Below are 24,947 nucleotides of genomic sequence, written 5' to 3'. Positions count from 1 at the left end.
CATTAAAATGATGGTCAAAATTCATAAAAAGAGCACAAGATTGCAAGTCACAGTTCTTATCCTCCTATACCACTGACTTAATCTTTGCTTTGAAAAATTAGATCCATCTTCTACACCATTATTCCTTTCCCTTTTCCGTAAAGAGGGTTAAATGAAATAAAAATATCAGTAATAATCACCATTGAAATGTCAAAAAGGATACAGAATGGGAGAAGCAACAAGGAAAACTTACCTAGGAAAATCCTGAAGAGATACTGAATCATCAGATTGAATTTCTGAAAGTGAAGTCAGTGCATTACTATAACTAAAGAAGGAAAGAGATCATGTTCACACTTGTGAACTCTCTTGGTCATTAAGAAAGTAGTTTGAGTATTTGCTTTGTTGAATATTTGCTTTGTGGGGCTCCCTATTCTCAAGTTTTTGATATGTTATAAAGGAAGAAAAGCAGAATAGAGAAAAAAGTGGTGAAACTCCCAGTAGACTACCAGCACTGAAAGGTGAAAAGGACAAAGGATGATATTTCAGTGGAATAATTTTAATTTTTTGGACTTTAAACGTTTAAAAAGAGATGGGGAGTATCATATGGAGAAGGAATAATGATTTTAATGGTCTAGGGAAAAGCAATTCATTATTGAGGTTTTGTGTTTCTTTCAGACCATTAAGCACCTAATGGAGGCAGAGAAGGTAAAAGGATTCTGCCAGCTGGTGGTGGCTGCCAAGCTGAGAGAAGGCATTTCCCACCTCATCCAATCATGTGGCCTTGGGGGCATGAAGCACAACACAGTGGTGATGGGCTGGCCCAATGGTTGGCGGCAAAGTGAAGACGCTCGTGCTTGGAAGACTTTTATTGGTACAAAACATTTTCTATTAACCTAAAGGCCCAAATTGGGAATAGAGTTGAATCCCTTTTACACCAACCTTAGCCCCTAACCTTCTAAAGTAAGCATTATGCCATTGCTGAAGCATGGTCTTATGAGGCCACCTAAAAAACTACTAGTGTTAATGACCTGATTTTACCTATCCTCTCCAGCTTTACATTTATATTCATGAGTTGTTTAGTTCTATCAAGTATTGGGCTAGGAATTATCTCCAGAATTGCCATGTTTTCACTTATGATTTTTTGTACTTATATCCTCACATGAATTGGAGGATAGTCCTTCAGCATCAAAATCTCCCAACTTCACTTATGCCTCCTTGAAAGTGTAGTAATAAGAGTATATCTAGTAAAGTAAACCATGATCTTCAATCCAAAACAGCTAGCTATTCAGATTTCTCTCAGTGAGTTTAGTTACTTAATGGAGTATAATCTATACTATACTATATGTATTTGGGCATCTTTTGCTCAAAGAAATGTAATCCTTGGGCTGGGGTTGTGGCTTAAGCGGTGGCACGCTTGCTTGGCATGCGTGCGGCCCAGGTTCGATCCTCAGCACCACATACAAACAAAGGTGTTGTGTCTGCTGAAAACTAAAAATTCTCTCTCTCTCTCAAAAAAAAAAAAATTAAAAAAATAAAAAAAAAGAAATGTAATCCTTATTTTCCTGACCCAGTGGGAAGTAAAGCAAACCTATTTTTTTCTCCCTAGGAACAGTTCGAGTGACAACTGCCGCCCATCTTGCCCTGTTGGTAGCTAAAAACATCTCCTTCTTTCCCAGCAATGTGGAACAGTTTTCTGAGGGCAACATTGATGTGTGGTGGATTGTGCATGATGGGGGGATGCTCATGCTTTTACCATTCCTACTGAAACAGCACAAGGTATTTTAGGCAACTTTAAGTCTTTCTCCCTTCTGTCTTGTTTGACTATACAAATTCTTTCTTGATTATGTAGTGTTGTGGCTTAAAATCAAAAAGTCAGGCATTATTCTTGAGTTTTCCATAACCCAGTTTCAAACTTTACGAGAAATAGTTTTTTTTAAATAATTGATAACAATCTAACTTAAAATGTAAGCCAGAAAATAAAGTTTCCCTTTGGAAAAAACAGTAATGTGTGAACACATATTAAAAAGAAAAGTTTCTAAAGGAAGTATAAGGGGTGTGTGTGTGTATGTGTGTGTGTGAGTGAGAGAGAAAGAGAGAGAGAGAGAGAGGTACTCATTCTTTGTTAAGACTAGGTAGATTGAAATTAAATTAGTCTTGTATCATTAATGTACTGTCTGAATAAAGCATCCTCTTAATGTATCACAAGTGAGGATACATTGATATGTTATTTTCCTCAAACATCAAACAAGAAATCATTTCTTCAGTGCACCCATCATAGCTGATTGTCCTCTAATCAGCTTTGACACTGTTTATCAATCAGAGGTGGCATCATATCCCACATATTGAGGGCTCAGTCCCACAAAATGACCCTCCCATTTCTTCTACCAATTACAGGCCCCAGGTTTGATTTACCTAATGCTTGTGACTGACCTGCTGTAAATGAGGGTTCCTATGACCTCCTCCTTGTTCTAGAGTGGCTTACAGAACTGAGAAACACTTTATTCCATTTACTGGATTATTATAAAGAATATTATAATCAAAGGATGCAGATGAAGAGATGCACAAGGCATATGGGGAGAGGCATGAGTTTTCATGCCCTTTCTGAAGCCATCATGTTCAGCTATCTAGAAGTTCCCTGAACCCAGTTCTTTAGGGATTTCATAGACGCTTTATTACATAGGAATTGTTCATCAAATCATTGGCTATTGGTGATCGATTTAACCTTCTATCCCTCTGTCCTCCTAAGTAGTTGTGGATTTGGGCTAAAAGTTCTAACCCACTAATCTGCCTCAGTCTTTCTGGTGACCTGCCCTGCTTCTGAAGCTATGCAGAGGCTGCTAGCTATGGTCCAGCTCATTGGCATACAAAAACATACTTAGCACCATGAAGATACAAAGGATTTTAGGAGTCATATGCTAAGAAATAGTGACATATACACAGATAGTGTATATTTCACAATATCACAAGAGACATCTTTTCTTTCTTTGTCAGTTTTTTCTTATTATGGAATCAAGAACTCCTTAAAACTATATTTAATGTGTTTCTTAGTTAATCTTTTGCCCTAATACAATAACATACCAAGCAAGGAACAAATATCCTCATGCCTATAGCAGGGTTGTTTTAAGTCAAAATGCCTCATGTTTTAGAAAATAACTTTAATTCTGGCTTGCATCTGTTTTCCATATACATATGGCATTCTGTCAGGTGTGGCGAAAATGCAGCATACGGATCTTCACAGTAGCTCAACTAGAAGATAACAGTATCCAGATGAAAAAAGACCTGGCCACCTTCCTGTATCATCTGCGCATTGAAGCAGAGGTGGAAGTGGTGGAGATGGTAAGAAAGCGGAGTTTGAGATAGAGGTGACCACTACTCTCCCAACCCCAACCCTATCTTCCTAGAACCTTTTTTGGTTTGGGAAATTATTCAGCTATAAATGTGAATTAATCCCTTACTTCCAATAAAATTCTAATTTGTTGGCCTAAATAAATAGAATACATAATGTATGTTTGGTAATACTTTTTGGTTTTGCTTTCCATTTATTATACAGCTCTTATATTTCTGCCAGATTCTTTTCTGCCTAATATATTTTTAATTCATTCTTAAATTCACACACAATGAGACTTATGTGTGAAAAATACAGACCAGAGTTTGTGTTTTGTGTTTCAAGGAAACACATGTAATAGATGGATTACAGAAAATATTCAAAGCCTCTGGATTTGATTTATAACTCCAAACTAATGTGTCTTTGTAGATCAGAGACTAGACAGAATAGAGGTGAAAGGTTGATATTGTGATATATTTTCTGATTTAAGATACTGAATGGAAGTAAAAATGTGTGGTCTATCCTTCTTTCTCCTTTGTGCATTTTGCCCACTTTGTGTGATGTCTGTGGCAGCATGACAGTGATATATCAGCTTATACTTATGAGCGCACGCTGATGATGGAGCAACGGTCCCAGATGCTCCGGCACATGAGGCTATCCAAAACAGAACGGGACAGGGAGGTGAGACTTTGTTGGATGAATTTAAAATCCCATTTTTTTTTTTTCAAAATAGCTGAAGCATGAGAGAATATTAGGTAGAATAACTTTGTTGGACCTTCCCAGGCACAGTTGGTGAAAGACCGGAATTCAATGCTACGACTGACCAGCATTGGCTCTGATGAGGATGAAGAGACAGAAACCTATCAGGAGAAGGTGCACATGACTTGGACAAAAGACAAGTACATGGCATCCCGGGGACAAAAAGCCAAGTCAATGGAAGGATTCCAAGACCTACTTAACATGCGTCCGTAAGTTTTCTCTCAGAAGCCTATCATGTAAAACAGTATCCTAGTCAGTGACACAGATGTGACTGACTGAACACATAGGATGAATTCTGTTCATTTCACCCACATCCAACCATTTCTCTATTGTTTGCCTATGCATATTAGTTCCCAAGTGTACACAGTACCATCTTCTTTCTCTTCACATAGTTCATCTCTATACTGTTAGCTTATTAAATGAGAAAACTCGGGATTTACTATCATAAGGAAATTATTTTACTTATCACATTATCCTTAGTTAAGTTAGAAAAGCTTTGGACCTCAAGTTTTTAAAATTCAATTGTAACTATTTTCTTTCTGCTTTAACTGTCTGTTTCTTCCCCACCCAGGGACCAGTCCAATGTAAGACGAATGCATACAGCAGTGAAGCTCAATGAGGTTATAGTTAACAAGTCCCATGAAGCAAAGCTGGTTTTGTTGAATATGCCAGGGCCACCCCGAAACCCTGAGGGTGATGAAAACTGTATCCTTTTTGAAAGTGGAACCACCAGTTGGGAAAATCTTATTAGCTCATTTCTTAGATGAGACATCTAGGAAACCATAAAAGTTATTGTCTATGCCCCACTTTCCCTCTTTGAGGAACTCAGACTTTTAAAGTCTTAGGCAAGGATTCTTACAAAGTGGTAAGACTGATTAATCTCCTTTTGGGAAGTTGGGGATGCAATATATTCTCTCTGAACCCTAAAGACTTTTTAGTTGATGTCTTATATTAAATGACCATCCTAGAGACAGAATATCCACATTCTTTTTTCTATCCATTTTGCAAAGCCTTTTTCTTTTGGATGGAGTTAGCAGAGAAGCAGCTGAGAATGGAGACTCAAAGTTAAGAAAGAAAAAAGGGATTTTCCCTAATACTTTCATCCCAGAATTGTTTTAATTGGAAACTTTCAGCATTGCAACAACACAGACTAGCCCATTCCTGCCATTACAGAAAAGAGGTTTAAAAATGGAAAAAAAAAAAGAGGAGGGGCGCTGGGGTTGTGGCTCAGCAGTAGAGCGCTCGCCTCACACATGGGTTCGATCCTCAGCACCACATAAAAATAAACGAAATAAAGGTATTGTGTCCAACTACAAGTAAAAAAAAAAAAAAAAAATGAAAAAAGAAGTGGCAGGAAAATCTGACTTGAATGGCTTCACTTAGAAATTATTGGGTGCTCTCTGGATTGTTGTGAGGTAGTTGGGTTTTTTTGGTTTTTTTTTTGCATTTTTATCATTTAGAATAACATTACTATGGACTCCCTCATTTCTTAATAACATTAGAAAATATCTAATAAATAGAAGAATCTTATATATGCAAAGGTATTATATCCCTGGATTACTTCACAGGGTTAATGAATCAAAAATTCAGACTTGGGGCTGGGATTTGTGGCTCAGTGGTAGAGCACTCGCCTACATGGGCGGGACCCGGGTTCTATCCTCAGCACCACATAAAAATAAAGGCATTACGTTGTGTCCATTTACACCTAAAAAATAAATTTAAAAAAAATTTTTTAAAAAGTTCAGACTTAGCTGAGCACAGTGGCACACACCTGTAATCTCAGCAGCTCGGGAGGCTGAGGCAGGAGGATTGCAAGTTCAAAGCCAGCCTCAGCAAAAGAGAGGTGCTAAGCAACTCGGTGAGACTCTTGTCTCTAAACAAAATATAAAACAGGGCTGGGATGTGGCTCAGTGGTCAAGTGCCCCTGAGTTCAACCCCTGGTACCAAAACAAAACAAAAAAAAAAAAAAAATGTTCAGACTTCTCCAAGTCTGACTATATAATTAAGAAGCATGCTGTTATCAGATAATACCAGATAAGAGATGCCAGGTTGTAAAGTGAACTTTTCTGCCTGTTTGTCTCCTTGACAAATTCTGAAGACATGGAGTTTCTAGAAGTACTCACCGAGGGACTAGAACGAGTCCTCCTTGTCCGGGGTGGTGGCAGTGAAGTAATCACCATTTACTCATAATCTGCTCCGGAATGACTCTGCTTGGTCTTTCATTTTCTAAAAGGCTTCCATCCTCCATGGAAAAGTGATGGTTCTTATTACCACACTCACTCAACTAGAGTCCTGTGTTCTGTACACGTAACACTGAACTTTTGATGAGCTGAGCCTCCAGTACTTGTTCAAGAATACTTATAGATCTGTTCTTGGCTCCCTTATAATGACAGAAGCAGCAAATACTCCTTCAATATCAGAAGATGATCAAGTCCCAAAACCATTCAGTACCAAGAGAAGGCAAGTTAGGATTAACAAAGCCAATAAATGGGAACCTTTTAGCACTGTTGAAGACAGCAACATGATAAAAGGAATGCTAGAAATTCAACTAAAGACAAAAAGCAAGTTCACAGCCAACATTAAAGATGAGTCTCAGAAGTCATGGTTCAATGATAACACCACAGGGGTAACTGCCAGAGACAGCCTCACCTTACTAAAGAATTTGTGGCTAGGTGTATGGGAGCCTATTATCCTTGTGAAAATAACCAGTGGCAAGCCAAGATGTAAACCTTTTATAGCTAATTATTTCTTTAGTGTACCTTCTGTTCTCTAGGACTCTGTTAGGGTACATAATCTAGAAAACACGAAACATGGCAGCAGCCTCTCCTTCTCCCTCAAAAACAAGATTGCCCCAGAATGTCAGGTTTAAGTATCTACACTGTGTCCATGTATATTTCAGCTGTTTGTTTCTCTTAGCTCAAAACAAATTCTGTGGTTGTAACACAGGCACTGTTACCACACACACACACACACAAAAAAAAAAAAAAATGTAAGGATTGGTCTCTTTCAGGTTCTTTAAATGGCTAAACTAAGGAAATTCCAAGGAGTAGCTATTAAAATTTACCCAAGTAGTCTCTGGTTATCTATGCGACAAGGGCAAAATATACAAGCTGTTATATAGAAACAGGTCATGATGCACATTGGCCACTAGGTTCTCCTTTCCTTCTTTTTATGCCTCAAGTTACTAGGCCTGGATCAAGAACCCTTGAGGAACAAATACTAGGAAGACTGGCTAATATCATTCTCTGAAAGCTCTGGACTGTCTTTAAAAGGGGGAATTCAGCAATGGAACTGGAAGTTCTAGAGTCATACCGTTTCCATAGTGCCAAAGTTATCAAGCTGCTACTCTCCTTACCTACTTAAAAATGCATACAAATTGACAATGGCCTGATTCAAGAAAATTTGTTTTCACTAAGTAATCTATGGCCTCATCCCTAAGGTTATAGTTAAGACTTGAGGCACTCAACTAAATGGCCCAAATACGAGCATTTCCCCCCTTTTCCTTTTATTCTTCATTCTGACTGAAGAAATTTGGCTCTGAAGTATTATCCAAGCCACCAGTCTTCTTTTTTTTTTTTTCCAGAAAGTTCTAAATGTGCCAAGGAAATACTTTTACAAACTCATCTTTTTATTTACTTATTTACTAATTTACTTATCACAAAACACCTGGCTTATCAGCATAGGGAAACTATGTGTGTGGCTAAGCAGTAATTTCAAATATGTGAAATTTTCATTTCTTGTACAAGATGGGTATTTAAGAAACTGTCTTCTTGCCTGTATTCACAGCTGCTTTTAATTTCACTTTATTAATGATAAATAGTGCCACTCTTTTTTGATTACCCAGTGAGATTTGGAATAAGCTCTCAGTCACAAATAATTCTTTTGACACACAGGGACAAAGAAGAAAATCGTTCAGTATGGCTTAAGAAATTAAGTCATTTCCTTTTGCTCTTCTTTCAAACTTCAGGCCCATTTGTGGGTAGCAAAGCAGACAGTATCTTATGTCTTTTTTTCTGCTCCTTCCTGCGGGGAATAGAAATTTTGTTTACAACTCCCATTGCAACACTCCACTGCTTAGTTGAGTATAGTAGTAATGGGTCAGGTCCCCTAGGACCTAAGATCTTCAAGACTCCAATACTGTAAAGGTCATCCTGCCCAGGAATTTCCCAAAATTTACACATACTCCTGGCCAAAGTTATATACATATTTTTCCTATACAAAATAAATATGGGCAGAAAATAAGGTAATTTTAGAAGTGCTATTTGTGGTTGGAACTCTGTAAGAATCTTTTAAAGGGAGGAGGGAATTAGTGACTTATTAACAATGCCACTACCTTAATCCCTAAAATACGAAATCACTGTTACATGGAAAAATGGTTATTAGGCCAGATTTATATTCATCTGTCTAGAGCATTTCACGTCTATGTGTTGCTTATGTTGTCTGTCTACAAAATGTCTTGTCTTCTTTAATCACTGCAAATAAAGCAATACTGAAAACTTGATGAGAGAATGCACCTTAGGGGAAGGGGCTTTTGTTTCAAGAGGGAAGACAAAGACCTCCTGCTTTGGGGGCAAGATCCAGCTTTTAAGTCTTACCAGGGCGGGATAATATATAATTTCTCCTATTGCTGGCTCTCTGCCTTCCGTAGCTATCTTAAAAGCTGAAGTTTGAACTGCAGTGTCTGTTTGACAGGTTCCTTGTGGCAGGAGAAAGATCACTGCTCTTTATCTTCCATTGCCTCTGATCTTTGTGGCCCCAGGGATCCCACCAATCCTCATTCCCCCTAAACATGATAAAAATTCTTTATTGTGTGTATTAAAATAACAATTACACTGTAAGCATATTTATGTGTCCTTTTTTCTGGTTTATTTTTCTTTTCATCATGTATAATTTGAATCCAGCATTAGTTCCATCCATGAGTGTCTCCAACAGAATTTTTATGTCCCAACTTGTGTTAAATAGAAGTGAACTATTAAGGAAAATAGATTTATTAAAGGAAATTTGTGAAACTTTTAAGTATTGTTTTCAACCATTTAATTTATTAAAAGGAGATGCTGCTACGGCTTTTGATTTAGCAGCAACCACTCTTTTGTTTACATAGAGTTCTGGTTTTATTTGTTTTGCTCTGTACTGCAAACATAAATAAAGTTTTCTACATTATTTTCAGTCAGGGGTTGTGGTATAGTTTCTTTGTGTTTGTAGTAATATACACATTGTCCTATGATTTGTCTCCTGACCATGGAGAAGAGAGCTTTTTGGTTCTTTTCAATATGAGTGAGTATACTTTTAAAAAAAAAAAAAGTATACTTAGGGAGCCAGTGGGCTTAAAGAAGGATGTAAATGAGGCCAAATATATAGGCACCTGGTGCTTCCTTCTCAGGTTCACAAAAGTAATCCTCCACCACTGAACTCCATTCTCTGGAAGAAGAAACAGTAAACAGGTGAGTGGTGAATAAGTGTTGAAATATTTCTGAATCAGTATTTTAATCACAAGTTCTATTATATCTTATCATTTAAAAAAATCTTCCAAACACCTAATAGCTTTTCTTAAGAAATAAATTCTAATACCAACTCTTAATTCTCTACCATCATATGAGTCAGCTATTCACTGTACAAATGCCTCAAATTTGACTTTTCTTTTACCTTACCTCAGGGGGCTCAATGAAGGCTAACCAGTCTGATGCATGTGTAGGCAGTAGTCCCATAGACTGACACTTGTAGACAGCCAATGCCAAACCCATTAGGTTCCCAATGAGATAGACCAAACCCTGAAGAAACTTCTGGCTTGAACTCTCTAGCATCTTGAAAGCTGTTGGGGGTAACAGAAGTTGTCAAAACCAAAACAACCTTCCTTTTTCAATATGAATCAAATCAATCATATATATTAATATTTAGATAAGCCCAAAATAAGATAGCAAATAGGATCACTAAAGGTGAACAGAATATTGTGAGCAGCATTGTTTTCCCCTCCATTTCACCACGACTATCATCACCAGCCTGCAAACCTTTTGGTAAAAAAAAAAAAATTATGCCTAAGACTTTAAATTCTTAAAACATAGGGAAGGGTTTATTATTTCAAAAATACTTACTGGCTGAAATGGCCATAAGTGCTTGAATGGGTCGCCAGGCCATCATACACACCATCATAGTAGGGAAGATGGATATAGTATTTCCTGCCATGTACATGATGAAGAGGTTCATAGGAATCTGCTTGAGGGGACCCAAGGCGATGTCCCAGCAGCGCTAAAACAAGCACAGTTATAACCTTTCATCATTACCCTCAATCCCACATTTACTGCATCAGTGATGCTAAAGTCAAATGAACAGAATTCCCAATTCCCTGCTTCTAAGCTGACTCAATTCCACCACCTCTTCCTTTCTCCATGTTGCCACAGGAAGCTCCTTTCCATTAAAGGTATAAGATAGCCTCACCATCTGTTAGTTTTCCCCATAAGATTTCCAGTCATCTTTTTCTTGTGATTTTGGCTAAAGAAAAGATTTTCCTGCTTTTGTCCTTGAACTTCTGCATATATCACTGTCCCTTTTACAACTAAAGAAATAGAAAACTCCACATGCTGGGAGATTAGCACACCTTAACAACAGAACAGGCAGGGGCTGGGGTTATAGCTCAGTGGTAGAACACTTGCCTAGCCTGTGTGAGACATTGGGTTTGATCCTCAGCACCACATAAAAATAAATAAAACAAAGGTATTATGAAAAAATTGTTTTGAAAAGATAACAGGCAAGTCAAGACACAGACGATTTGAATGGTATAAACGAACTTTCACATATAACACTGTACCCAACAATTACGGAATTCATATTCTTTTCAAACATCAGATAGTTAGAAAAACTGGCACTTGCTGAGCCATGTATGAAAATCTCAATGTCACAGAACTCAAAATATACAGTGTTCTTTGACTATAATGCAACTAAGCTAGAAATCAAAAGGTAACTAGAAAATTCCTTATATTTAGAAATTAACAAATGTATACTAATCCATGAATGCTATCAAAATGGAAAATAGAAATGTTAATTGGAAACAAAAATGCTGCATTAAAACTTGTATACAGTTAGAGCTGTAATATATTTATAATCTTAAGTACATATCAGAAGACTTAGTGAGGCTCTGTCTCAAAAAGGGCTGGGAATGTACCTCAGTGGAAAAGCACCCTGGGTTCAATCCCCAGTACAAAAAAAAAAGCTAGAAAAAGAACAAACTAGCTAGCTGGGCATGGTAGCATACGCCTATAATCCCAGTGACTTGGGAGGCTGAATCAAGATGATCACAGTTTCAAAGCCAGCCTCAGCAACTTAGGCTCTAAGCAACCTACTGACACCCTGTCTCAAAATTTTAAAAAGGGGAGGGGAGGCTAGGGATGTGGCTCAGTGATTAAGCAGGTTCAATCCCTGGTACCAAGAAAGAACAACAAAGAAACTTAGGAAAAAAACAGACTTTTTTTGGTACTGGGGGACTGAACCCAGGGGCACTTTACCACTGATAGCCATCCCCAGACCTTTTTATTATTTTGAGAAAGGGTCTCATTAAATTGCTAGCCTCAAAACTGAAGCTCCTGCCCCAACCTCCCAAGTTGCTGGGATTACATGCATGCACGGCTGCCCTTGGCTAAAGTTAGAGAAAAAAAAAAAAATTCCTATCATGTATTCATACACTTTAATGTACCAAGATGAAAAATTACAGGATAAAGGGCTAGGGATGTGACTTGGTGGTAGTGTTTGCTTAGCATGCACAAGGCTCTGAGTTTGATCCCCAATACTGTGCAAAAATAAATAAATAAATAATGCATATTGAGAAAAGATTGATAATAGCTCTGTCATTTTCATGTTGTGAAGATCACATGCATTTCATGAATGCATGAACAAAGACTGTGTAATGCAGAGCAACATTAAGGCCAAGAAAGAAGTAAGAAAAGGAAAGAAAGTGCTATGTACTACTCTAGGCACTTAGGATATATCCAACAAAATCCTGTTCTCATGGAGCTTACAAGAGTGATAAGGCTAATGGGCAATAAAAAAAAAAATAACTATTATATGATATATTCATAGCATATGTTAATGATATGAAGAAATAGGAAAACAAGATAGGGAGTACCATAAGGGTAGGCTTCATTAAGACCAAAACATTTGAGAGATGTAAAGGTGATAGGCAAGAAGATGTGGAAGAAGAGCATCCGAAAAATAGGGAAGAGCAAATACAAAAAACCTGACATGGGCACTTGTCTTGCTGTCTTTAGAGAGCAGCAGGGAAGCCATTATGACTAAAGTGAAATCAATAATCAATAAAGGGTAGAAGATGAGGTCAGAGATGTTCCAGGGGTTTGACCAATGCAGAGTTATATAGAACATTATAAAGACTGGGCTTTTATGTTGAAAAAATGGGGACCTATAGGAGGATTCAGAATAGGAATGATCTGACTTATATTTTAAAATGATGTTGACTGTTGTGATGAGAATAAACTACAGAGGGCTAGGTATAAGCAACAAGACCAGTTAGAATTCTACTGCAAAAAGGAATACAAGACATTTTTTTGGAGATGAAAAATATGTTCTCTTTTAAGATGGTGATTTCATGGTGGTACACCACTATTAAAGCTCATCAAATATTACCCTTTAGAGGTTCCCAGCTGAGGGCAATTTGTCTCCTGGGAGACATTTAGAATGCTGGAAATGTGTAATTGTTACAACTAGGGAAGGGCACTACTGCCATCTAATAGGTAGAGCAGGGATACTGAACATCTTACAGTGCACAGTACAGTTCCCCCACAACAAGAAGTATTAACCACCACTTGTCAACAATGCTGAGGTTGATAAACCATGCTTTAGTTGAATGCAGTTTACTGTACATAAACTACAATTTGGAAGAATTTATATGTACATATATATTTTATCATATATCTTTGATTTTTTTTTAGTCTCTTGCAAAAATCTGGATGAGAGGGCTGGGGTTGTGACTCAGTGGTACAGTGCTTGCCTAGCATGTGTGAGGCACTGGGTTTGATCCTCAGCACCACATAAAAATAAATAAATAAAGGTTTAAAAAATAAATCTTAAAAAAAAAAAAATCTAAATGAGAGATAGTGGCTAGGACCAGGATGATAAAGACAAGAAGTAGTAGGCCTGTCTTGGTGGTGAAAGCCTGTTAATCATAGTAACTAGAAAGGTTAAGTCAGGAGGATGGTAAATTCAAGGCCAGCCTCAGCAACTTAAGTTGGCCGTTTCTCAAAAAAAAAATTTTTTTTTAAAAAACAACATACAGGGATACAGCCACATAATGTTTATTCACAATATACAATTCACAATAGCTAAACTGTGGAACCAACCTATATGCCCTTCAGTAGATGAATGGATGAAGAAAATGTGGTATAAATACACAATGGAATATTACTCAGTAATAAAAGAGAATAAAATCATGGCATTGGATATGGAGAAATAGGAAAAATAAAATAGCAATAAGAGAATAAAATCATGGTAAATGGATGGAGTTGGAGAATATAATGCTAAGTGAAGTTAGCCAATCCCTAAAAACCAAATGCTGAATGTTCTCTAATATAAGGAGGCTGATTCATAGTGGGATTGGGAAAGGGAGCAGGGAAGATTAGAGGAACTCTAGATAGGGCAAAGGGAAGGGAGGGGCAAGAGGGTAAAAAAGATGGTGGAATGAGATGGACATCGTTAACCTAAGTACATGTATGAAGACACGATAACAAATTAGAATAAAAAACAAAAGGGGGGGTGCTGGAGATGTGGCTCACTGGTTAAGCGCCCCTGGATTCAATTCCTTAAAAAAATAGTAATAGGATTTGGGATCTGTTTTGAAGGTAATATCTTGACAGTATGGATGCGTGGTGTCAGGGAACTAGCATAAAAAACGACGACTTAAGCTGGAAAGTCTTGCCACCAGCAGATCATTTTGCAATTATTTCCTAATACCTTGCCTTAATGAATGTCTTTTACTTTTCCAACTGTTAAGCACTATTGGAGCTGTTATGTAAACTACTGTAATACTTACTGCATGCGGTGTAGCTCCCATTCATTATAAATGGGTTCTACAGTAATGCTACTTGGGAGAGGCGGGTAGGTCCTGACTGGCTCCAGGACTAGGGTAACATCTATACCTCTGTACCTTCTCCACCAGGATCCGGTCTGTCTCCTGCACGCTGGTATCAGGCACTTGCTTGTCCAAGTAACCGACTGGGTATAGTGAGTCTCCCTGGCTACTGCCGCGGTCACTTCGGCCCCTGAAGAACCAAACCAAGAGACTAAAGCTGCAACTTCCCAAACTTTATATCCTTCAGTTCTTGTTCTACCAATCATAATAATAAAGAGCCTCAGATGCACTACCCAGATTAGGCCAAGTGCTCAGATGGGCTCGTCAGTAACTTTGCCAATTGGGAAGACTAAAATAAATATCCTTAGGGAAAAGTAACCTGCACGATAGAGAAGCTGCTACCTCCCCAGGTGACGTCTGTCTGCCACCCAACCTTTTGCGCCTCAGGATGAGGCTGGGGAAGTTCTAAAGTTCTAAAGCTGGTGACGACTCTAAAGTCGAGCTTGGTCCAGGCGCTCACCTGCTGCCTCCTCCAGGCCCGCTCAGTTCAATGGCCCATTTGAACCGCCGGCCTCGGTTGGCCACCAAGCTTCCTTGGGCCGTCATGGCAACGGCCGCTTCCTAAGGTTGCGAAGCCTCAAACAGAAGCTGACTCCTAACTCAGGACCCACTAGCGGCGCAGCCCACCGGCTTCTAACCTCGGCGTCTCCCTCGGCAAGCTCACTTCCGGCGTGTGGATATAGACGTCACTTCCGCCCCAGAAATTGGCTACCGGGTAAGACTGATGACTAGGAGCTTGGATGTAGAAAATCAGAGGAGAGAGTCTTACACAGCTTCCGAAAGCTTCTCCAGTAGACTTGTTATGTGTTCTCTGATCTCCGAGGTTACAGTGCACAAGCAAAGTTCATACCTCCTGTGTTAGTAATTGAAGTCATGGAAAGCTCTTGACCTCCATTCCTACGTGCTCCTGGTAACACAGTATTCAAATCCTGGCTCCACCACTAATTGTGTGACCTTGAGCGAGTTATTTAGTAGATTCCAAATACTGCTTGTCCATGGTGTAAGTAACCTTGCTAAGTAGATCTGCCTCCATTCTGCACAAAAGCAAAGTGGCAATGGAAAGGTATAGGGGCTTGGGATTCACGTGGCCAGCCCCGCACCCCCCGCCTTTTCTTTTTTTTTTTTTTTTTTTTTAAGGACAGATCTCTCTTAAGTTACCCAGGCTGGTCTCAAACTTGTGGTCCTCTTGCCTCAGCTTCCCGAGTAGCTGGAATTACAGGCGTAGGCCACCGTACCAGGATTCCCATGACCTCCATTTGAATCCTGACTTCACCCCTTAACTAATTTTGTCACCTTTGGCAAGTTAAGTCCATTATTTCAACTTCCTCGTATGTAAAAATTAATTCTTCCTATTTTCAAGGTTTGTTGTCAGATTAAATTGTACCTGCTTCAGATGCCTAATTTGTTTTTCAAGTATCATTACATAATCTACATCATTATTCCTGGTTAATGGATTCTGTATTCAGTTGTGTACCCATGTCATAATTTTTTTGTTGTTGTTGTATTTTATTTAGAGACAGGGTCTCACTGAATTGCTTATTAGCACCTCACCATTGCTGAGGCTGGCTTTGAACTCTCTATTCTCCTCTCTCAGCCTCCTAAACCGCTGGGATTACAGGCATGCCCCACTGCGCCAGACGAACATTTAGGTTTTTTCCCTATCTCCCTACCACTTTTATGAACCAATGGTACTGAGCATCCTTGTAGTACATCTTGTCTTAGTTCCTTAGGTTATACCCCAGGGACTGTGGTTTGCTACATCAAAGAGCTTTCACATTTTAAAAGAATTTTCATTTTCATTTAAAATGCCCATTAGTAAAATCGACATCATTGACATTCTACCGTCTTTATAAGTTTTTTAATTAGCAGTTCAAAAATGGTACTGTATTTTTTAAAATTTTTATTTCTTCGTAAATTACTTGACAACTGGAATTTGACAGAAGGGGGTACAGTGAGAGTGTGGTTGGGGGTAAGACTGAAAAGAGCCTCCTTGGCCAACTAAAGAATTTGGATGCTTGAAGATGATGGTAATATAAAACACTGAAGATTTTCACCTCCACTTTGTTTTCCAGTTTTACAAATTGGAAGTTTAATAGCAGACTGTTTAAGGCAGAAATAGAAAAAGTCTTTCCCCCTTCAATCCATTCTAAAATGTGTATCCATCTGATCATAGGAAGACCCAGCATGTAGATTGCCTTCCCTGATTCCCTTCTTTTCTGCTTTACCACGTTGTCTCTGATGAACCTTTAAGATTCATCTTAAGCTTCACTAGGGCCTTGGCCCTACTGGACATTCCTCTGTCCCAGTATATATTGCCTAATAGCACTTAACCACTTGGCATTGTTGTGTGTTGTCACACCCTGAACACTTACCTCTAACCCCCATGCCCTACGCTAAATTACCTGAGGACAGTAGCTGTATGTTAATTATCTTTGGTTCCACAGACTATTGCATGCAACTTACAAAGTACAGTAGTCCCTCCCACCCCCATCTGTGGAGGACACATTCCAAGGCCACCAGTAGATAACCTGAAAATGCGGGTAGTACTGAATTCTATATATACTGTTTCTTTCTATATATACATACCTAGTACACATTCTTAATTTGTAAATTAGGCACTTTAAATATTAAGAGATTAACAATAGTATCCAATAATGAAAATAAAAATATAGCACTACACTGTAATAAAATGTGGATGTGGTCTCTTCCTCTCTCAAAGTAGCTTTTTAGACCATACGCACCCTTTTTGTGATGATGTAAGATGCCTACCTGATAAGATTAAGTGAGGTAAATGACTAAGCACTTATTACACACTTTTGTAGTTAATGTGTGGCAGCAAAACTAACAAATTCCCTTTTTTCCTTCTTCACAATTTCTCAGTATAGTAAGTCTTTGCAATCTCAGCATACTTTTTTTTCTTATTAAGCTGAAAGTTTTATCTTTTCACTTAAAGAAAGCACTTTATGGCTTCTCTTTGGCATACCTAAACTGCCAGTATCACAATTCTTGTACTTTGGCCCATTAAATAAAATAAAGGATACTTGAACACAAGCCCTTTGATAGGAAACAGTCAAATCTGATAACCAAGAAGGCCACTAAGTGACCAATGGCAGGTGGCATAATCAGCAGGAATACATTGGGAAAGGATGATTCAAATCCATGGTAAGATAGAGTAGGACACCACAAGATTTTATTATGCTAACCAGAACAGCATACATTCTGGACTTTTCCAGCGTTGGGGATATAGCTCAGTGGTAGAGCACTTGCCTAGCATGCTTGAGGCTCTGGATTTGATTTCTAGCACCACAAAAGAAGAAGAAAAAAATAGAATTTTTCATTTAATATTTTCCAAACATGGTTGAAAGTAGGGTAACCATAGTTTGAGTACGGATAATGAATCTATGAAAAGCAAAGCTGTGGATTGAGTAGTGGGGAGCTGCTATACTGAATAAGTGTTTAGTGACTGTGAGTAATTAAATTGAAAATAAATATGATAACAATATATGAGTGTGCTATAATTACACATGTAAAGTAAAACTATAAAAATGAGGATATACATCAAAAATGTTAATATTGTATTGGGGTAATGGTTTTCATTTAATGGACTCTTCCCCAGGACACAATAGGGACAGTTCCTCTATGCATGATCAGATTCTTCAAGAAAAAGATGAATGTCCTCCCTATAAAGCGCTGCTTGTTCTTTTAAAAAGATTATCAGAAAGTCATTAGAAACAATCTCTTGTGAAAATGGAGTTCAGGTTGAAATTTGAGAATTCAATTTTTGCACAGTGTTCTTTGGAAAGAAAAGGCAATTAGTATGATTTTTCATAATTTCTTCATTTATAAAACAAGGGATTTATAATAGATGGTGTCTAAAGGTGTATTCTAGTTCTAGAATATACCGTGCTTGCTTTTAAAAGCTAACATGTTTTGTCTACTTCCTTTCCATACATATGTTCCCTTAGAAAAGATTCAAATGATAGACACAGTGAAGTAGTGGGATTTCAGATCATCTTTTTAAATTGCTCTTTCCAGTACTTTTCCTAGTTCTCTACATTATTCAGGTACCACTATTGGATATAGAAAGATAGGTGTTATAATATTATAAAAATAACTATATTATATAAAAATCTAAACCCAGAAGTATAGTGGTTCTCTATTGAGAATCAACTTAAGAGCTTTTAGAAATATTGATACCTAGGCCATACTTGGAGATTCTGATTGTTTTGCTTAGAGCAGGTCCTGGGCAGCAGATGTTTTGTTTTTTTCTCAGGGGAGGTTTACCATTGAGCTACATTCCCAATGTTTTTTATCTTGAGACAGGGTCTTGCTAAATTGCTGAGACTGGCCTTAAACTTTTGATCCTTCTGTCTCAGCCTCCCAATTGGCTGGGATTACAAGCATGCACCACCATGCCTGGCTGGGCATCAGTATTTTTTAAAGCTCTCCAGGTGATATTGCTATGTAGCAAGGATCTAAAATTGCTCACCTAAAGCATTTTATTGCTCTAAAATAACAGGGTGCAAATAGTTACAAAGAGTAATTCAAGCAAATGGTCAGTTTTTGAGAGCCTCATTATGTGCCTAACTGGATTAAACATGAATTGGAAGATAATGGGAATATGAAACTAAAATAAATATTAAATTTATTTTATGCCTTTGAGCAAATATGTAGCTCCCATGAATTTCCTCATTTGACTTTTGTTATTTGTGCCATTTACACATTTTTTGTGTTTATTTTTTTTATCTCATACTCCTTCCTAGGAATCAAAGAAGCTATTTAATGCCATGCTCCTCTGACAAATAGCATTTGAGCTGAAACCTGAATAATGAATTTTATTTATTCAAAGTATCTGATTTGCAAGAACAGATCCCTTTTGGTTATGGGGAGAAAAGTCTTTCTTGATCTATACAGTTTGACATTATCTCTATAAAAATTGTATTTTGCTCTTCTTCCTGGCCCAACGAATTTGGCTCTGGAATCTCCTAAACTTTTCCAGTTAAAATGGGTTTCCATTGCAAATTCTAGATATTTTAACTCTGCTATCATTATTGCCTTCTGAAAAGTTTATTTTGTGTCAGTAGCGGGGCTTTAACAAGAAGAAATTCCCCTCTCATTTATTCTTTTTGTATTTTCAAACCCATTTAGTGAAAAAAAATTGTTCGGTTCTACCTTGTTAGTTACTATTGGGTTGCCATGTAATTTCTATGCATATTAATTAATTATGTTAATTAAAGAAAGTAAAAGATAAAGCATGATTCCATAGCTTTTTTCTTCAAATTTTGGTTTATTGATCTGCAGTGTCATAAAATGCTCCTATCAGTAAAGATGTGCACTAGTAGTGTGGTGCTTGGAGAAGTTGTTGATTTAGTAATTCCATTCTTTTTTAGCAACTGCCTTCTCTTTATTTCAGAAGGGCTGTTGTGCAATTCACATTTTAACAGGTTCCCATTATAGTAAGCTTCCCTCTGGCACTGGCTTACGAAGCTGGGAAGATTGCCATTCCCACAGATCCCATTAAAGGATAAGAATGACAACCATAGCATGAGTCATAGTGATGTAGTACCTGTGGCCTAACAGGTCTTTCCAAGTTGGTTACTCTGGATTCATCCATTCCTTCTAGTGATTAATATCAGCTATCTTGAAAGTGGACTAAACCGTCTCTAAATCAAGCATCTGAGCAATCCAGATCCTTTGGGAAAAAAATTCCCTGGGTATCAGTTCACATATAAAGCATTGCTTAATAACCTTAGACTTTGAAGGATTCTTATGGACTCAATGTTTGTGTACCCCCAGAGCTCTTATGTTGAAAACTTAGTCCCTGGTGTGATGGTGTTTAGAGAGATGGGACCTCTGGGAAGTAAATAGGTTTGGGTGAAATCTAGAGTCCTCATGATAGCATTAGTGCCCTTATAAGAGGCATCAAAGAACTTTCTGCCCCACCCACCTCACCGAAACCCCATATGTGAGCACAAGTGAGAAAGCAAACATCTGCAAGATATGAAGAGAGCCCTAACTAGGGAAGCCCAAACTAGGTTTCAAACCTCCCAGCCTCCAGAACTGTGAGAAAATAAGGTTTGGTTGTTTAAGCCACTCAGTATTTTGCTATGGCAGCTCAAGCAGATTAATACAAAGATGAAGTGTGATTCAAAAGAGTTGAAGGAGAACAATAGGTACTTTTTAGTACTTAAAAGACAAAGTCACCCCTTTACACATGTACAGGAAAGTAGGGTGTTTAATCTTCTCATTGCATAGACAGGAATACACTAACTTACTCTCTCGGATATCTTCCGTGTCTGTCATGAGACTTTTTTTGTGGGGGGGTACCAGGGATTAAACTCACGGGTGCTCGGGCACTGAGCCACATCCCCCCTATTCTGTATTTTATCTAAAGACAGGGTGTCACTGAATTGCTTACTGCCCTGCTTTTGCTGAGTCTGGCTTTGAACTCTCAATCCTCCTACCTCAGCCTCTTGAGCTACTGGGAGTACAGGCGTGTACCACACCACCTCATGCAGATCTAACTCATTCTTTTTCTGCAGTGATACATAGTATAGTATATGATAATTTAATCAGTCCCCAATTTATGGGCACTTAGGTTGTTCCCATTTTTCACTGTTAAAAAAATACATCATTATGAACATCCTTGAGTACTTGTCAACAAAGTTTTGTATGACAGTAATACAATTAGAATTGCTTACCACAGAGGTTATAGAGTTTAAAATGTTGATAGGCTCAAATGGGCCCTCTAACATGTACTTATTTGTACTTCCAAGGGTTAACCAAGTATTTTTGGCTCACCTTCCCAGGTGTAGAGTTATAACAGCTGTAGATTTATCAGAAACAACTCTTTCTGATAGAATCCTCAAACACTAAACACCCCATTTCCACTATCATTCTCCACCCTGACCCCCCAAAAAATCCCAAACAAAACTACTGCTTCCCCCAAGCAGGGCATAGTATTATGGTTGTGTTTAAAAACAATTGCAGATCCTGTAAACCAGGAGTGAGATGTGCTCATATCCACTGCTACTTCTTTATCTGAAAGTGCCATTACTTTCTTCCACAGTCTGCACAGGAAGGTGGGGATTGATTTTGCCAAAGTCAGTTGTCTGGAATTTTCCGAAGGTACTGCTGGTGAGCAGTAGATGTTGTTACTTATGGAACAGATGAACTATTGCTGTGAGTTAGACCTTTTCTAGCATCGTCATCTACCAGGCCCAGCATGGGTCTGAGGGTATGAGAGTGACATAAATGCAGCACATACTATGGTTCCCTGAACCTCCAGTCTGAACTTTCATACCTAAGGTTCTTGCCATCAATCTTCCTTCCCTCCCTTACCCTAGTTTTCCTGAATCCTTCCTGATGACAGATCAATTTTTTTAAAGTACTGACTTTGTCATTTCTCTGCTAATGGTCCCTGTTGTGTCCTCGTTGCCTCCAAATATTGTTCCTTAATAATTCCAGGTCTTCATACCACTTGCCAGATGCCTACATACATTTTCATTCTTTGCACCTGGTAGTCTCTAAGGCTCTTTGCACACCACAGTGGTCCTGGAACTTATTTTATACTTCCCCTATCAAAATCCTGTCCAGCTTGTCAGGCCCATCTGAAATCCTCCTTTACTGTCCCTTTTCTGATCACTACATAGGACTTTGCATTAGAGTTCTTTTCTTGGTGCGTGTTTATGGGTCTTGGATACCTATACATAGTGCCTGAATAATTCTGCACCCCCTTAGAGAGCGGGATGAGAGGCAGGAATGCTAACTTACTAGCCTATTCACTCAGAAGGAATGAGAAGACTCCTTTGGAAGGGCTGTGATGAACGAACTTTTTGAATACAAGCACTCATACAGAAAATTTTTTAAAAAAATATGTATGGGCTGCACTTACTGATTTTTAAATAAAAACTTAAACTTCATTGAACCCTAAGGGAAAATATTTCAGCTTTATTGATAGGAAAAGTATTAATATGTTTTCATCACTAAAATGGCAATGTTTGTGTATATTTCAAAAGTAGCAATACAAAGGCAGATTTATGCTAAATTATGAGATCTGGGAGCTGGTGGCTTATGAAGCAAACATTAGAACCTGGGTCTGGAAAAGAATCTGCTTGAGACTCTGTTCTAACAAGTTTAGAAATGAGAATATTGAGGTTCTTTTCTAGCCTTTAGACAACCAGAAGCCTTGTTTTAGCTGAGCTTTTTTCTGTATTAACACAGCAGTTTCTCTAGAGTCATAGGACTCCGTTACTTGTCTTACCACATCCTTGAGTTAAAAATCATGTCTTGCACTCTTTTCATTCTCTTCTGGTAAAGGTCCAGCAATGATGTTTTTTGCATAATAGGCCATCAAGAAATTCCTGTTTATGATGATGAAGAAAGAGCTTGATAGAAAGTGACTTCATGTGTTTAATTTTATTTAAAATAACACACCTACTTAGTAGAAGTCACACTCAGGAAATATTCTTTGTAATACGCCCTCATAACTCAGGGCTCTAGCTCCCTCCACTCACTCACCCAGCTGGAACTGTTAGTAGGTGTGGCCCTACACACAGGCATGTACCTGCCTGTGCTTGGTGCAATCTGAGATGTTCTCAAAGCTATTGCTCATGCAAATATTCTAAAAATATGTTCCCACTGCCCTAAAGTGCTGCATTAAATTTTCATTATTACTATTTTTTGGATTAAATAAGGACCCTGTTACTAGGGAAGAAAAATACACTGTTATAATCACCTAATGATATCTTAACTCTGAATATTTTATCTGACAGGCTACCTCCATCCATTGCTCTCAACTCTCACAGCATTCAGGATATATACCTTTTATGATTGCATTCACTGTAGTGTATTGGAATGATCTCTCTCCCTATTTCTCTAAGCCATTGTGATCTGCTTCTGACTATCTCCAGCACCTGGAGATATGTCTGGCACATAGAGGGCCCTCAAAATATTGTTGAACCAAACTCCCCACTTTTTCCTTAGGCAAGTCCTGGAGAATTCTAAAGACTGCCTAAAAAAAGTGAGCCAAAAGCCAGGTGCAGTGGCGCACGCCTGTAATCCCAATGGCTCAGGAGGCTGAGGCAGGAGGATCAAGAGTTCAAAGCCAGCCCCAGCAAAAGCAAGGCACTAAGCAACTCAGTGACACCCTCTAAGTGAAATACAAAAAAGGGTTGGGCATATGGCTCAGTGGTCAAGTGTCCCTGAGTTCAATCCTGGTTACCCCCTCAAACACCCCCACCAAAAAAAAAAAAAAAAAAACGTAAGCCAAAGGATGTACACAATCAGGTAGTAAGGAAGAGTTCCTTCAAATGTCCTGCTTGATTGGGTTCTGTTGGCAGGGAGAGGACTACTTGGCAGACTTGTTTTTGTCACACTTTGATTAACCTTGACCATGGGCTTACTATGAAGCTGGGTAAACTCTGGCTTCTGTAAGATGAAGAGAATTACCCTCATTAATTAAGAGTGTATCAGGGACAGAACCAATCCTAATCTCATATTCTAGTGTTCCCAGCCCAGAGACTGAACCTGCTTTCTGAGGATAGATTCTGCATCACATGCATTTTTTGTATTCTCAAGAGTCTAGAAAAGAGCCAGGGATATAGTTCATTTCTTAGAGTGCTTGCCTTGCATGAACAAGGCCCTGGGTACAATCCCCTATGCCACAAAAATAAAATAAAGAAGACTAGCAGAGTCTGGGAACTAAAGCGTGATTGTTAACAGTTATGTAGTGCTTACTGTGTGCCAAATACTTCTATAAGCATTTTATATATGGTAATTCATTTAACACCTACAACCACACTAAGAGGCAGATACATTATCACTTCCATTTTGTGACTTGCCAAAGAGCACATAGTTCCAGAGCCTGGGCAATTCATCCATCCATCCATGCATTACATTCTGTGGCACTGGGAACTGAACCTAGGGGGCGCTTTATCACTGAACTACATCCCCAACCCTTTAAAAAAAAAAATATTTTTAAACTATATCTCACTAATTTGCTGAGGGTGGCCTCGAATTTGCGACCCTCTGTTTCAACTTCCCCAGTCACTGGGATTGTGGGTGTGCTCCTCTACGCCTGGCTCAGAGTCCAGTGCTTTTAAATACCTCCCCAGTGCATTTAAATAGGAGTGAATGACTATATATCTCCTTGTACCATATTTTTAATTTTTTTTTTAGTTGTTGATGGGCCTTTATTATATTTATATGTAGCACTGAGAATCAAACCCAGTGCCTCACGCATGCTAGGCAAGCGCTCTACCACTGAGCCACAACCGCAGCCTCATCCCTGCACCATATTTTTACAGCAGATTATTTACTCTTTCTTTAGCAGACTGTGAGTCAAGTCCTCTCCCACTGGACTGTCCCTAGCCAGCAGGATCATTTGTTGACACCCTCAGTCCCCATCGCAGTATTACTTGTCAAGCCACAGCAAGGCTTCGGTGCATACCCGTGGCCACCAGAGGGCATCGCGAACACACGCCCTCCCCCTCCCTCTTCCTCCGCGATGGGAGAGAGGCCGAGACGGAGATGGGCGGAGCTAGCGTTGGGCGGAGCCCTCCAGACGCCCACTGGGGGCGCTATCCCGGCGGGCTGCGCGCGCGGCGGCGTTTGAATGGCTCTGAGTGGGGCCCGGCCCTGCAGTAGAGGGACGCTTTAGGCTGTCCTGCGGCAGTTTGCCAGCGCCGGCGCTGGGGTGAGGCGCTGCGGTACCATGAGGCGCCGGTAAGTGACGGCCAAGCCGGTGAGGGACCC

The 24,947-nt window shown here is 38.9% G+C and overlaps 3 protein-coding genes across 9 annotated transcripts in view; 2 read left to right on the top strand and 1 right to left on the bottom strand.

Annotated features, from left to right (window-relative positions):
• Positions 1 to 9,350, top strand: part of Slc12a6 (solute carrier family 12 member 6) — a 94,975-nt gene extending 85,625 nt beyond the window's left edge. For all 5 annotated transcript variants that reach the window (XM_048793310.1, XM_048793309.1, XM_048793311.1 and 2 more), the window contains 7 exons: positions 655 to 850; positions 1,586 to 1,755; positions 3,184 to 3,315; positions 3,878 to 3,985; positions 4,088 to 4,272; positions 4,635 to 4,768; positions 6,162 to 9,350. In XM_048793310.1, coding sequence (XP_048649267.1) covers positions 655 to 850; positions 1,586 to 1,755; positions 3,184 to 3,315; positions 3,878 to 3,985; positions 4,088 to 4,272; positions 4,635 to 4,768; positions 6,162 to 6,253 — 1,017 coding nt within the window. In that variant the 3' untranslated portion in view covers positions 6,254 to 9,350. The remainder of the gene's footprint in view (positions 1 to 654; positions 851 to 1,585; positions 1,756 to 3,183; positions 3,316 to 3,877; positions 3,986 to 4,087; positions 4,273 to 4,634; positions 4,769 to 6,161) is intronic.
• Positions 7,621 to 14,873, bottom strand: Emc4 (ER membrane protein complex subunit 4). Of its 3 annotated transcripts, XM_048793312.1 has the most exons (6): positions 14,653 to 14,873; positions 14,208 to 14,322; positions 10,153 to 10,306; positions 9,712 to 9,872; positions 9,426 to 9,481; positions 7,621 to 8,086 (listed from the first exon to the last, which is right to left on the bottom strand). In XM_048793312.1, exons 1-5 carry the CDS (start codon positions 14,736 to 14,738, stop codon positions 9,446 to 9,448), a joined length of 552 nt encoding a protein of 183 aa, XP_048649269.1. In that variant the 5' UTR covers positions 14,739 to 14,873; the 3' UTR covers positions 7,621 to 8,086; positions 9,426 to 9,445. The 3 variants fall into 3 exon arrangements, with proteins under 3 accessions (XP_048649269.1, XP_015336346.1, XP_048649270.1); XM_015480860.2 differs by lacking the exon at positions 7,621 to 8,086 and having other exon boundaries at positions 9,081 to 9,481; XM_048793313.1 differs by lacking the exons at positions 7,621 to 8,086; positions 14,208 to 14,322; positions 14,653 to 14,873 and adding an exon at positions 14,094 to 14,118 and having other exon boundaries at positions 9,081 to 9,481.
• A 9,892-nt stretch (positions 14,874 to 24,765) lies between these two features.
• Katnbl1 (katanin regulatory subunit B1 like 1) overlaps positions 24,766 to 24,947 on the top strand; it is a 29,435-nt gene continuing 29,253 nt past the window's right edge. Inside the window, exon 1 of the mRNA XM_015480859.2 lies at positions 24,766 to 24,917. The gene's annotated coding sequence lies outside the window, so the exon portion shown is untranslated. The remainder of the gene's footprint in view (positions 24,918 to 24,947) is intronic.

This window comes from Marmota marmota, unplaced genomic scaffold (genome assembly GCF_001458135.2).
Source record: "Marmota marmota marmota unplaced genomic scaffold, marMar, whole genome shotgun sequence".
Taxonomy (NCBI): domain Eukaryota; kingdom Metazoa; phylum Chordata; class Mammalia; order Rodentia; family Sciuridae; genus Marmota; species Marmota marmota.
This window is presented reverse-complemented; position numbering and strand designations above follow the sequence as displayed.

Coding starts and splice junctions, on each gene's coding strand:
- Emc4 (XM_048793312.1), bottom strand. CDS start 14,738: ATGACGGCCCAAGGAAGCTTGGTGGCCAACCGAGGCCGGCGGTTCAAA. Junction 10,307..14,207: donor ACCGGATCCTGGTGGAGAAG/GTACAGAGGTAT, acceptor TGCTTGTTTTAG/CGCTGCTGGGACATCGCCTT. Junction 9,482..9,711: donor CCTTCATTGAGCCCCCTGAG/GTAAGGTAAAAG, acceptor TTCTTCTTCCAG/AGAATGGAGTTCAGTGGTGG.